This window comes from Mesoplodon densirostris, chromosome 8 (genome assembly GCF_025265405.1).
Source record: "Mesoplodon densirostris isolate mMesDen1 chromosome 8, mMesDen1 primary haplotype, whole genome shotgun sequence".
Classification (NCBI taxonomy): Eukaryota; Metazoa; Chordata; class Mammalia; order Artiodactyla; family Ziphiidae; genus Mesoplodon; species Mesoplodon densirostris.
The window spans coordinates 91,259,271-91,271,712 of record NC_082668.1 but is presented as its reverse complement, the minus strand read 5'-3'; the positions used below and the strand labels follow the sequence as shown (position 1 = coordinate 91,271,712).

At 43.6% G+C, this 12,442-nt stretch overlaps 1 protein-coding gene across 8 annotated transcripts in view; it reads right to left on the bottom strand.

The window, feature by feature from the left end:
* The window catches only part of RAPGEF4 (Rap guanine nucleotide exchange factor 4), a 143,640-nt gene that overhangs the window by 90,368 nt on the left and 40,830 nt on the right, over nucleotides 1-12,442 (bottom strand). For 5 of the 8 annotated variants that reach the window (XM_060105799.1, XM_060105795.1, XM_060105797.1 and 2 more), the window contains exons 3-5: nucleotides 4,683-4,736; nucleotides 4,265-4,371; nucleotides 274-395 (exon numbers count right to left, since the gene is read on the bottom strand). In XM_060105799.1, coding sequence (XP_059961782.1) covers nucleotides 274-395; nucleotides 4,265-4,371; nucleotides 4,683-4,736 — 283 coding nt within the window. The remainder of the gene's footprint in view (nucleotides 1-273; nucleotides 396-4,264; nucleotides 4,372-4,682; nucleotides 4,737-12,442) is intronic. The other 3 variants (XM_060105793.1, XM_060105798.1, XM_060105796.1) reach the window with 1 other exon arrangement.

The following is a 12,442-nucleotide window of genomic DNA, read 5'->3' as shown; positions in this document are numbered from 1 at the left end:
CTAATAAACATAATTGGAACTGACGCACTCGGGTTTCAATTTCATTTTCCCTTCAGCGGCTCTCCCACGTTAGGGAGGTACAATGGTGGAACACTGCAATCAACGGCATCCACTTGCTGCATTTGTATTGCTGAATGAAGGTGCTAGCTCTGCGGGTCCCTAAAGGGATCATAATTCTTTCTGGCCCATGTGGGAGTTCAGCCACAACCTACCTAGGGAAGTGCACTTCCTAGCATTTCTTGAGGGATTTCCAGGGACCGTGGCTCATCTTACCGTGGTTGAGAACACCGTCTTCTACCAGGACTTGCCACATGCCAACAGCTTGAGTTCGGGAGTGAACACATGGAGTCTGCTGCAGCATCCAGTCCACCAGCTCGGTCCCCACGCAGCATTGTCTAAGGAGCAGTAGGACACAAAGGAGGGGAAGTCACCCCCTTGCAGATGAAGGACGGGAGATGGCTTCTGAGAGGAGACCCTCCCACAGGGCTCCATGCTCTTCTACCCTAAGAGGTCTCATGGCAAACAAAGCACTGCATGATGTGGCCTCAGGTTCTCAAACTTTTGTACAAACCAATAAAACCACTCAACTCATGAGAGAACCTTCTAGGCAAGGCTGGCTAAACGAAAGAGCATTACAGGCGGCAGCCCCAGGGGAGACTAAAGGGCGGCTAGACGGGGAGCATGATCTGGCAAGCGAATCCCAGGGCCAGAAACTCTTGAGCCGGTCCCAGAAAAATCTCAGTGTAAAATGAAGGCAAAGCATAATTCTGACTTCCTTCACCGGAGCCTTTTGAGGAATGAGCTAAGGTTTGTGAGGCCCTAGGAGGTGCTCCGTGAAAGGCTATGGGTAAATGCAAAATTATATAGCACTTTCTATTTTCCAATAATACTACTAAGCTTCCTCAGAGGGGTGCTGGGAGAAACAAGCAATTAGCGATACAAATTTCTGAAAAAAGTTTGATGCAATGAGCATCAGCACTTCGACAGAGCCTGTCATCTGAAGAGCTCCAACTCCTTTCTGTACAGGCACATGTTCATCCCTATGATGCCTCTCTGTGGTAAGCTGGTCAGGATGGGCAAACTACGTGCATTAGTTAGGAAACATATAACTATACACACATATTAGGAAACCTTCAGTGGGGAGAGAGGAGGTGTTTGTGGCATGACTGTTCAACGGAGGAAATGGGATCTTGAAGTCCGAGGGAGGAATCCCAAGGGACAGGAATAAGCAGGGAGTTTCAGAGCAGCTGACTGCCTTCAGCTGGGTCTGAGTCACTGGTGACCTCCCCTCCTGTGCTGAGGATGCCACCATCTCTGGGGCTCTAAGACTGGTTCTAGCCCAGGGAGCTCCTCTCTAGTTTGAACTGGAGGAGATTCCCAGTGCTGGTCCACTTTAGGAAGAGCTAGGTCTGGGACAAGTCATGAGATCCAGCACCAGGTCTACTACTTATTAGCTGTGTGACTCTGGCCATATCGTTTCAAATCTCTGGTTCTCAGTTTTTTCATCTGTAAAAGAAAAGAGGAGGAAAAGATGGCTTCAAAGGCCAGGTCCAGTTCTAAGACTCCAGGAACTCTGAAATCTATCAGAACTCCTGGGATGTCCTGATTCGGGTCTGACCCAAAAATACACCACAAGGAGGATGTCCTGAGAAGGCTGTTCGATTTCTAGGACTGCTCTGATTACAGTCCATACCCACACTTTAGAGCTTCAAGGGGCAAAGAGGCGCCTAGTTACTATTCATTGTGAACCAAACGTATGATCTGTCGTGTTCCTCATCTAATTTGAGAATTTATTAATGGGAAAAGTCATGTAAAAGTATAAAAAAAATCAATGTCATGTGGCTTTTAATTCGGTGATTACTTTTACTAAAAAGAGCATATGGTGTTGAGATGATCCCAGAGCCTCTCGGCCCTGGGACAGGGTATAAGAGACTTGCAGTCAGAACACAGAACAAAGACACACAGCTGTGCCACTTGTGGCTGGTGGAATCACCGGGTTTCCTCTCTATTAATGATCTTTAGCTATTTTAAAATCGATAGCTGATCTCTAGTGTGGTGATCACCGGGGGTGATGCCGCATCTGGGGAGACTTCAATCCCTTTGCACTACAGTAATGATAGAAGTGGCGGCAGGTGAAAACAGGAGGGAGGGAGAGGATGGGACTGGAAACAAGATCTGGGACCAGGCACTCAAAATGTCCTGCAGGAAAAAGAAATCATGCCTCTGGCTTCCAGTTGCGTCCATTGGTCATTATCAACAGATCATTAATTTGTGTCATAGGGTGTGGAAGAGACGTAACACCTATATTTCAGGGGGTTAAAATCTTAGGACTATGGAGCAAGAAAGAGATTATGGTTTCTGACTTCTAGTTTCCATTATTTGTCACCAAAGATGACATCTTTAATGGAATTTCCCCAATGCAAGTCAACACTTGGGAAAGCATAATCACATCTTAAATTAAGGGAATATAAATTTAAAAAGAAAAAGGTCCTTTAGCTGTATGAGATTTTTGAGATCCACTTAATGAGTTAAAGAGTTTTGAACTCTCTCTCTGAGGACGTGGACACATGAGTTTAAGCTTTACTTCCCTCAAAATTGTAACAGTGTGTAGGAACTACAGATGCCAAGAAAAGAATGAACTTCCAGAGTTGAAGGAAAAGGCTTCCAAATGTAATCAACCAAAATGGTAGCTGGTAAATATCTACATTAAAAGGGCAAGGGGAGCAATCTGTCTTAAGAGAGGGAACATGCCCTAAGAGGAGCACACTACTGATTAAAGTGTTTCTCAAATCCCATCCTACTTCCAGAACTCTATCAAGAAGAGGCCAATCTAAATGTAACAAACTGCCAGTTTTGGTCTTATATATAAACATATTCATGACAAATGCAAGCAGAAGAGTGTTAGTTTGCAGGGAGTGCCGAAAAACTGATCCAAAGAGAAAGAATTTGCAGTGTGTTTCCATCTCTGTCCTTGGGAAAAAGACAGGATTTGAGGTAAATATACTGGAAGGTTTGCTCTAGGGTAAACCAGGTATAATTTTACAGGTACTATCATGGTTGACGGTCACTAGAAAGATATATATATATATATATATATATATATATATATATATATATATATATATATATATGTATGTATCCTTTGTGGTAACTTTAAAATTTGTATTCTAGATTTTCACTGTGTCTTATGAATTTTGTTCATGTGAATCAAATGGGTTTTGACTCATGCTAAGTCTGATGGGTTCTGAGGTCATGTCTAAACAAGGTTAAATGAGAGAGTCCGACTGATTGCTGAAAGAGGGCTGTGGGTCTGAACCGCGGGCGCAGGGAGAGGGAGTGAAGGCTTTTGTGCCATAGACAGGACGTTCTAGTTCCTAAACCGCTGCTGAGTTGATAAAATCAAAAGTTAAAGATTAGACATGAATCCTTCATTTACCCACCATGGTTCAGTCATTCCAGAAGGTCAACTAAATCATACAGCCCCTGTCTTTATCATTTCTTAACTCCAGTGGCAGCTAGAATGAGTCTTTATTCTATATGGTTATAGATGTGAAACAGAGTTGCATATCTTACTATATGCATACTAGAATGAAATCCTACATTAGAAAGTAAATTATGTAAAGGGCATTTTATATTTTTTTCACTCCTGTATCCTTAGGGTTTGGAACACAATAATGCCTGGTGCCCAGTAGGTGCTTAATAAATGTGTGGAATGAATGAATGACAGAATAAGTGAATGAAACTTGTAAATCAACCTTCCTCGGTTTAAATCCTGGCACTGCCATTCACTAGATTTGTGACTTGGTCAAGGAAAACTATTTAATCTCTTCTGAGCCTCAGTTTTATCATCTGAAAAATGGCCACACACCTACCTCGCAGGTTGTGATGAGGAAGAAATGAGATAATATATATAAAGTGGCCTGGAACAGGGCTTCAAGTACAAATGAACACTTAGTAAATGTTAGTTGAACCTCATCTAAATCTAGTAGTTTTCCTAAAATACACTTTAGCAAACAGAATTACAAAAGTTTCCTACGTTCATCACAGTTAAACCAATGTCTAAGCAAATTAGTTTAGGAGTAACTCCTGGGAATATGAAGGCTAATTAGAGTTAAGTGGGGATCCAAGACAAGCTTAACTTTCAGAACCTGGAGGATTATAAAACATGCTGCCCATGGATGGAAAACAGGGAAACACAAGTTTGTTCTAACCTCACTAATCACTAATCTGAGGGGGCCATAGCCTTTAGAATTATTGCACATACCTGTATGTCTTTAGGTGGTATTTTCTATCTCTTATCATGTGAGGTGCTCGAGAGAGAATGGCATTTCGTACTATTTTTCCAGCCCTGAGGATCTTCTCTGAAGGAACCTGAATTTTAATCAGATGGGAGGAGGGGAAGAGAAAGGAGAGTTTATAGATGGAAAACAAACCAGATGCATCACTAAATCACTTTCCAATCTGACTCTGCACTTGAAAAATACAATCCACTTGTACATTTGCATTGTTCACTTGTGTGACATGTCATTGTTTTATACTGAGAACTGAGACACACCGATATGTACTGTTTCAAAAACTGTGTCCACAGTTTCCTAATGTGATGCTCTGACATATGGACCACTTCCAGTAGTTACTTAAGAAGCTAGCTCTGCTGGCTCATCAACCCACCTACATCCCATTACCTTGGTAATGGTGTTAGCAGGACGAAGAGGAACGTGAGGTTCAATGAGAGGTGTCTGAAAAATAAAATGTTAAAGCAAAAGAAAATTAAACAAAAAGCTCACTAAAGAAAATTGTGGGTTGGGGAATAACAAGAAACATCCATTTTTATAAAACTCAAAATAGGATTAAAAAAGCAAGAGAGAAAATCTGCCTAAAGAACTTGAATGCACAGGCATTCAAAGGGCAAAATTAAGACCATTCGATTTGCCAAAATTTAAACATAAATTATTAAAAATGAAAACAACCAAACAGATAGGAATGATTAGATGTTTGCAGGCTTAATGAGAAGGGAATCAATATCTACCCACAGCATAACAAACATCAGGGCAGAGGAAAAAACAAAAGAAGATAAACATGAATAGAGATTAAAATGACCTATCTCAGGGGATAGGGATAAAGGACTGATTTAGAATGGAAATGAGCGACTTCATCCTCTCTCATGTAGTTAAGATTCTTTTCCTGCAATTTGTATTGTTAGAAAGTTTTAATTTTTTTTTTTTTTCGGTACGCGGGCCTCTCACTGTTGTGGCCTCTCCCGTTGCGGAGCACAGGCTCCGGATGCGCAGGCTCAGCAGCCATGGCTCACGGGCTCAGCCGCTCCGCTGCATGTGGGATCCTCCCGGACCAGGGCATGAACCCGCGCCCCCTGCATTGGCAGGCGGACTCTCAACCACTGCACCACCAGGGAAGCCCCAAGTTTTAATTTTTAAATGATGCTTCTTTGTGGTTTTACATACTCAAGCTCCTCGAACGCACTGGGGCAGCTAGTGTACCATTTCTTTCATCTGCAAAGTGGTGTACAAAGTTTTCAGGATTCTGTGACTATCAGAACAGCTCTAGGATCTAGATAAAGCCCCCAGCACTCTCCACATTCTTCAGATGAAGGTGCTGAATTGGAATCCCAGGGAAATGACTTGCTCCACAGCTACACAGCTGAGTCCCCTAGTCCTACTGAAACCCCTTCACTCTATTTTTCTGAAATATCTGGTAATGGCAAAGATACATTCTGTCAAAGGTGGTGATAGAACCATCAACACAACGCTGTTTATGCCACTTCCAGAAGGGAAGTAGTAGATTTACCTATGAGATTGCGGTGGGCAGAATAATGGCCCCCAAAGATGTCCATGTCCTTATCCCCAGAACCCATGAATATGTTAGATTACATGGCAAAAGGGACTCTGCAGATGTGATTAAGTTAAGGGTCAAAATAAGCAGATTATTCTGATGTTTCTCGGTGGCTCCAATGTAATTGTAATTGTAGGGTCCTTAAAAGACGGAAGAAAGAGGCAGAAGAGTTAGAACCAGAGAGCTAACAGTGGGAGTAGGATTCTGCCCGATTTTGCTGGCTTTGATGGTGGAGGAAGCCAAGAGCCAAGGAATGAGGGCAGCCTCTGGAAGACGGAAAAGGCAAAACAATACACGATTTCCCCCTGGAGCCTTCAGAAGGAACGGGCCTGCTGATACCTTGATTATAGCCCAGTGAGACCAACTTCAGACTTCTAAACTACAGCACTGTAAGGTTATTCATTTGTGTTTCTTTAAGCTTGTGCCTTACAGAATTCATTACAGCAGTCACAGAAAACTAACCAGAGATTATAATACCTTATACTAAAAACCCACACTTTTTGCAAATAGAAGCCACTGCATTGAAAATAAATTGGTAGGTTTTTCCTTTGTACTGATATATAATCAATAGGGAAAATAAAAAGTCAATATTAATTTTAAATACTTTAGGTACCTAAATATGAATATACATGTATAAACATATGTCTTCCTTTTTATTAACAATAAATTTCAGGGTTTCATGGGTTGCTGCTTTCATGGGTTTCATGGGTTGCTGCTTTTAATATTATAATAGAATTAAGGAAAAAAGGGAAAAGAATCCTAAGTTTTAAGAACAGCATAGATGAGACAGATTAATTTAGAATGAAATCGCACTGAACTTAAACATTTTCATCACCTTGCTGGCATCTAGACCTTTTCTTCCTCTCGAAATCACTAGAGCACAAATGTCAAGCAATATTATAATATTTTAGCAGCATTCTGTTTACAACTAGCATAGACCAAGGAATGTCAATCTGGTCAAATTCAATAGCAGCTTTAAACAGAGACCGACTTTGTCCTGAAGTAGCCCACACTCTCTTATGGCAGACCTTTCATGGGAAAGGGACCGTGAGCTCACAGACTCCCTGTACTATCTCCTCAAAAAAGACAGACAGGGGCCTCCCTGGTGGCGCAGTGGTTGAGAGTCCGCCTGCCGATGCAGGGGATACGGGTTCGTGCCCCGGTCTGGGAGGATCCCATATGCCGCGGAGCGGCTGGGCCCGTGAGCCGTGGCCGCTGGGCCTGCGCATCCGGAGCCTGCGCATCCGGAGCCTGTGCTCCGCAACGGGGGAGGCCACAACAGTGAGAGGCCCGCATACCACAAAAAAGAAAAAAAAAAAAGACAGACAGAATTCCCTGATGCCAAATCACCTGGAATCATGTTCAAAAGGGGGGAGGCCAGCATGCACCAGGGCGCTGGAAATGTGTGCAGTCAAAACAGTTGATTATTTCCAGGTTGTGAGTCCCCAGTACTCATGTGCCTTGTCTCTTTACATTACACAGGTTGGTTTATATGTCTAGGACTGTGCCTGGGTATGTATCCAAATCGTAGAAGCCTCTAGCTATTCTTGAAAATAACAGCAGAAACCCATTTCTTCTTCCTGTCTTAGAAGAAGGAAGTGTAGGTATATGTGGTCTAGAGTAGATGAATGTAGGATAAGCTTCTGAGGTAACCTTTTCTTTCCTATGGGGAAAAAAAAAAATCTATTTTCCTTTGCAATAGTCTTTGAGAGGCTGGCTGAGCCAGAGGTCAAGAAGATGCCCGTGCTTGAGGATTATTGATGAATGTTTATTTTTTGGTAGGCGCAATGAAACATTATTTGAAGATGGCATCTTTTTATTTGTTTCTACAAACATGAATATATTTAAGCAAAATGCTAACAAGTGGTCCCTAGGTAGTCAATTTAGTTGGACAGTTCCCTTTTTGCTTCCTTGGAACCCGGAAAAGAAACTATTACCAAAGCAAGGGAAGCATCAGACTTCAACCAGTTCCTTTGATTTGCAACTTCTAAAGGAGCAAAACGTACACAGGTTGCCTTTTAGCGAGATAATCCCAGGACCAAGAGGCTGTTTAATCTGTTGAAAGGAAGCATTCTCAGAACCTTCCCTGGCTCAGAGATTTTAGGTTTGGAGGCAACATAATGAAAAGATGCTTTGAGAGGGGGACAGTCCCTTTATTTAAATAAAACCTCCAAGGAACACATGCAGGGTGAAAGCAGGGAAAGTTTTACTTGGGGGGGAGGGGAATAAAAACCTGTCTGAAAGGGACTCCATCCCGTATTCAGTTAGGCAAGCTTCTATGATCTAAGAGCTACGTTGGTGCCTAGCAGCCATGCACTGTGAGGTAGAGGGCTGTGACAGGTAGGCCGGGTCCCTGGGACACAAAGTCACTGCCAATGCCTGTTCAGGGGCCCCTTCCATAGGGAGTATGACTTTATTGCTTTTGTATCTGCTTATTTATTTCCTTTTTGGTTTCTCTTGGCTTTCAAGTAAAGTTTTTATTTTTGAGAATTTCACTTTAGCTGAGCTTCAGTGAAATGAGGAGAGGAATTTCATTTTATAAATTTCATTCCCTCAATAGGAGAGGGAAAGAAGCAGGACGGGGTGATTAGTGAGAATCCAAACAAGAAAAGCAGCCCTAAAAGCAAGACCAAGGACTTCCTATGTCAGGCCTTTTACATGTGTTATCTTATTTTATTATTACTCTCATATTTTATTGAGAAAACTAAGGCCAGCAACACATAGGGACTTGAGCTCATACAGCTAATGACTGGAAGAGCTGGGAAGTGAATCCAGGTCAGTCTTATTCCACGCTGCAGGAACAATGACCCATTGCACCTGCTCTTTTCTCCTACAGATATCATGGCTCACACTGTGGAAGAGTTAACATTCCATTTAATTAAAGTTCATTGAGAAAAATGCATCTAAGCCCTTCTCAGTTACCAGGTACCAGAGTTGATCTTATGCGTTTCCAGCAATAAGTGTTCATAACATCCTACTGAGATGACACGTTAGCACCATGCATCATGCTTGGTCTGAATTAACTTTTTAAAAAGCAACTTTGTGGGGCTTCCCTGGTGGCACAGTGGTTGAGAGTCCACCTGCCGATGCAGGGGACACAGGTTCGTGTCCCAGTCCAGGAGGATCCCACATGCTTCGGAGTGGCTGGGCCCGTGAGCCATGGCCACTGAGCCTGCGCGTCCGGAGCCTGTGCTCCGCAACGGGAGAGGCCACAACAGTGAGAGGCCCGCATACCGCAAAAAAAAAAAAAAAAAAGCAACTTTGTGACAATAAAACATTTGGCGTTGAGGGACTGCCCTTCCAGGGCTGAGACAAACATACCAGAAAGGTAGGTAGCAGTTGAAATCCGAGGGGGAAAATGGAAAACACTCAGTATTTCCCATGGAGGAAATTTAATGCTGGGAACTAGCTTTACAGGTGGTGCAAGAGCTGAGAAGCCAAAGAGGCGATGAGGAGGTAACCTGGATGCTAGCCAAGCAGGAAGCCCTCAGGTGGGGGGACAGAGGAAGGAGGAGGCGTTGCCAGAGCTGGAGCCAGGTGGCCTGGTGGGAGCTGGAACCCCGGAGGGCCTCCTGGCCCTGGAGGTCCAGCCGCTGCTGGAGATGCTGCCACCCTCCCACCACTGAGGGGAGCTGGAGACCCTCCCGCATCCCATCCCTCTCCAGCCATAAACCAGAGAAATAAGGAAAAGAATTTCATTTTATAAATGATTAAACAGAAGAGGGAAAGAAGGAGCTTGGTGAGTGATATTGGTGAGAAGATGGATCAAAGCAAGAAAACCAACGCTAAAGGCAAAACCAAGGCCCTGCGGAGGTCGGCTTCCGTGTGATGCACAGCAGAGCACAGGGGGGCGCAAAATGCTGCTCAGAGGACAAAGAGCCCAGGACCCTCCACAGAGGGTGGCTGCTGTGACCACAGAGTGGGCACAGGGTCACTCCATGTTCAACACCAGCCCTCTCAGCCTCTCCTATTCCATATCTCCCCAGACACCCTTCCTGGTGGGCTACAGGTAAGGAAGGTGGACAGTGGGTAGCATAGAGTGGGCCTTCATTAACACGTCCTGGGCTTGGTTCCTAGGGCTGCCCTATGTCTTGATCTATAGCCAGAAAACGCATATCACAAATGAGCCCTAGAAGAAACCGACCCCCTCTCTGATTACATGTCATACCTTTCAACATATCAACCATGTGTCGAGGACAAAAATGCTTCCTCCCTACCTGGGCATGAAAGAATCCGAACTGGGCTGTGAAAATGTGATCCTAAAAAGCTAGGCAGACAGGACAGATAAAGGCAGAGGTATTCAGCTTTCTCTGCTTTTCTTGGCTTTCTTCCCTGAAGACTTTCCTCAGGAGTGACCGTAATCGGTTCTTGTTTGCTTCTGGAGAGGGGATGCATTCTACTGCTTTTTATTATGCTTATATTACTACTGAAAAGGAGAAACAGTAAGGGAAAATATTCCTTTTGGCACCAGAGCCAATTCAGAAATACTAATCAGGGGATGAAAAATATGAGTTCAGTCTCTATTACAACATGCACAATAACTCCCCAGCAGATCATTATGAGGTATAAGGCACTGTACTAGGCCTCGTGAAAAACCATATTCAGGCCCTTTTGAAAGGGGGTAATTCTTTTTCCTTAAGTATTTGCTCATAGAAGCCTTTTGCAAGGCACAGCATTTTAAGCCAAGAGATAAGAATAACAAGGTAGACTGGGACACAAAGCTCATGGCAGAACTCTGGCAACCCAGCATAATAAAACGTCATCTAAGCCCACATCCAATTCAAGTATTTAATGAAGGTGTATTATGTGCAGAGCAATGTGCGAGGCTAAAGTACAGACTCTGATAAAGAACCTGGTCTAAATGAGCTCTCGATCTTTCGGGGAAAGTAGAACTTCCATGGAGTAAACAATTAGTGAGAATCTGAGTCAATGAATAAATGCAACAATATTCTGGATTTCAAATTCCCCTTTTCTCAGTTCCGGTGAGAAAATCTTTAGGAAGTGGGAAGAATATTTAATGTTTTAGTGAAAATGATACACTTTTAGGAGTTACATTCCCTTGTTTTGGCATTTTGGAATAATACAACTAAGGTCTTAGAAATGTGTCTCATTCTTGTAATAATTATCATCAGTATCATCATTCTTGGGTTGACCAAATGAAATTAAAAGTAAGAACTAAGTCAGACTCATACAGATTTCACCCCTCTGAAATAACTATGTAAGTTTTCCCAGTTGTTTACTAATGGAAAAATTCATCTGTAGACCTCTTTGGCTTCCATCGATAGGCTTTTTAAAGTTTTTCCTAGTTTAAAATTGACGTGTAGATTTCCAGTTTCAGCTTCAACCTGTATAAGTGGTCATTCCTGCTGTTACAAGAAAAAGCTGAACAAAGTGAAAATAATGACTTCTCTCAGGTTCATCAAAGAACTGAGTATGTCAAGAAAACTGCCACCCTGAAATCTGGCGAAATGGGGGAATCCAGTCACAGCTGACATTTGCCTACCTGGACTGGAAGCCACAAGCGGCTAGGACCACTTAAGTGGTGTTTAATTAATTAAACCAGGAGGCCATTAGACTCAGGTGGCTCTAATGCCTGGTGGTCTGAGTAAGCAAACCAAAATCTAAGCCTTCAACCGCCTCAAGGTTCCAACATTGAAACCCAAGGACAACCAATCACAGCCAGCTAGGCTTTATGCTACTGCCAATCAACAGTTTCCTAATTTTGCCTTCACCTTTTCTCTATAAAATTACCTCCCTGAGCTCCCATTGGTGGAGTGCTCCTAAGCACTTCCGGTTTCGTGCTGCCAGATTCGAATCAACTTTTGCTCAAATAAACTCTTAACATTTTTAATATGCCTCAACAATGGTCATTTTGATGATTTGCTGGAGGCTGAATGTAGAGTAACCTGGGAGTGAGAAACTCCTGGGGGAGACAGTCTTAGGTGGGCATCCACACTTTTGTGAGCTTTACCCCTTGGAATTCCTCCAAATTCTCATGGTGAAGAGCCAAAACTTATCTCGTGGCTCTGGCAGGGGGAGGGGAAGAATGAGCATCATGATATAGACCCAGAGCATTCTCCGTAGCAAAGGCCTACTCTCCAGGGAAAAGACTTTACGAGAGTCTTATCCCACCTGGGGGAAGTGCATTTCTCTGACTCTAGTCTCCTCCGGCCTTCCTGTCTCACCTAAAGAAGGAAAAAGCATCTAAGAAACATTGGTGAAAGTCCCATGGCGGGGACACGGGCCCACTAAATGACTGAGATTTAATCACAAGAGTATATTCACTTCCCTTCTGCCCTATGCCCCCCACAAATGCCAACATAAAAATAGTGGAGGGCTTCCCTGGTGGCGCAGTGGTTGAGAGTCTGCCTGCTGATGCAGGGGACACAGGTTCGTGCCCTGGTCCGGGAAGATCCCACATGCCGCGGAGCAGCTGGGCCTGTGAGCCATGGCCGCTGAGCCTGCGCATCTGGGGCCTGTGCTCTGCAATGGGAGAGGCCACAACAGTGAGAGGCCCGCGTAACACCCCCCCCCCCAAAAAAAAAGTGGGTTACAGCTGAATGAGCTGTAGATTCAGACTCTATCAAAGGAGGAG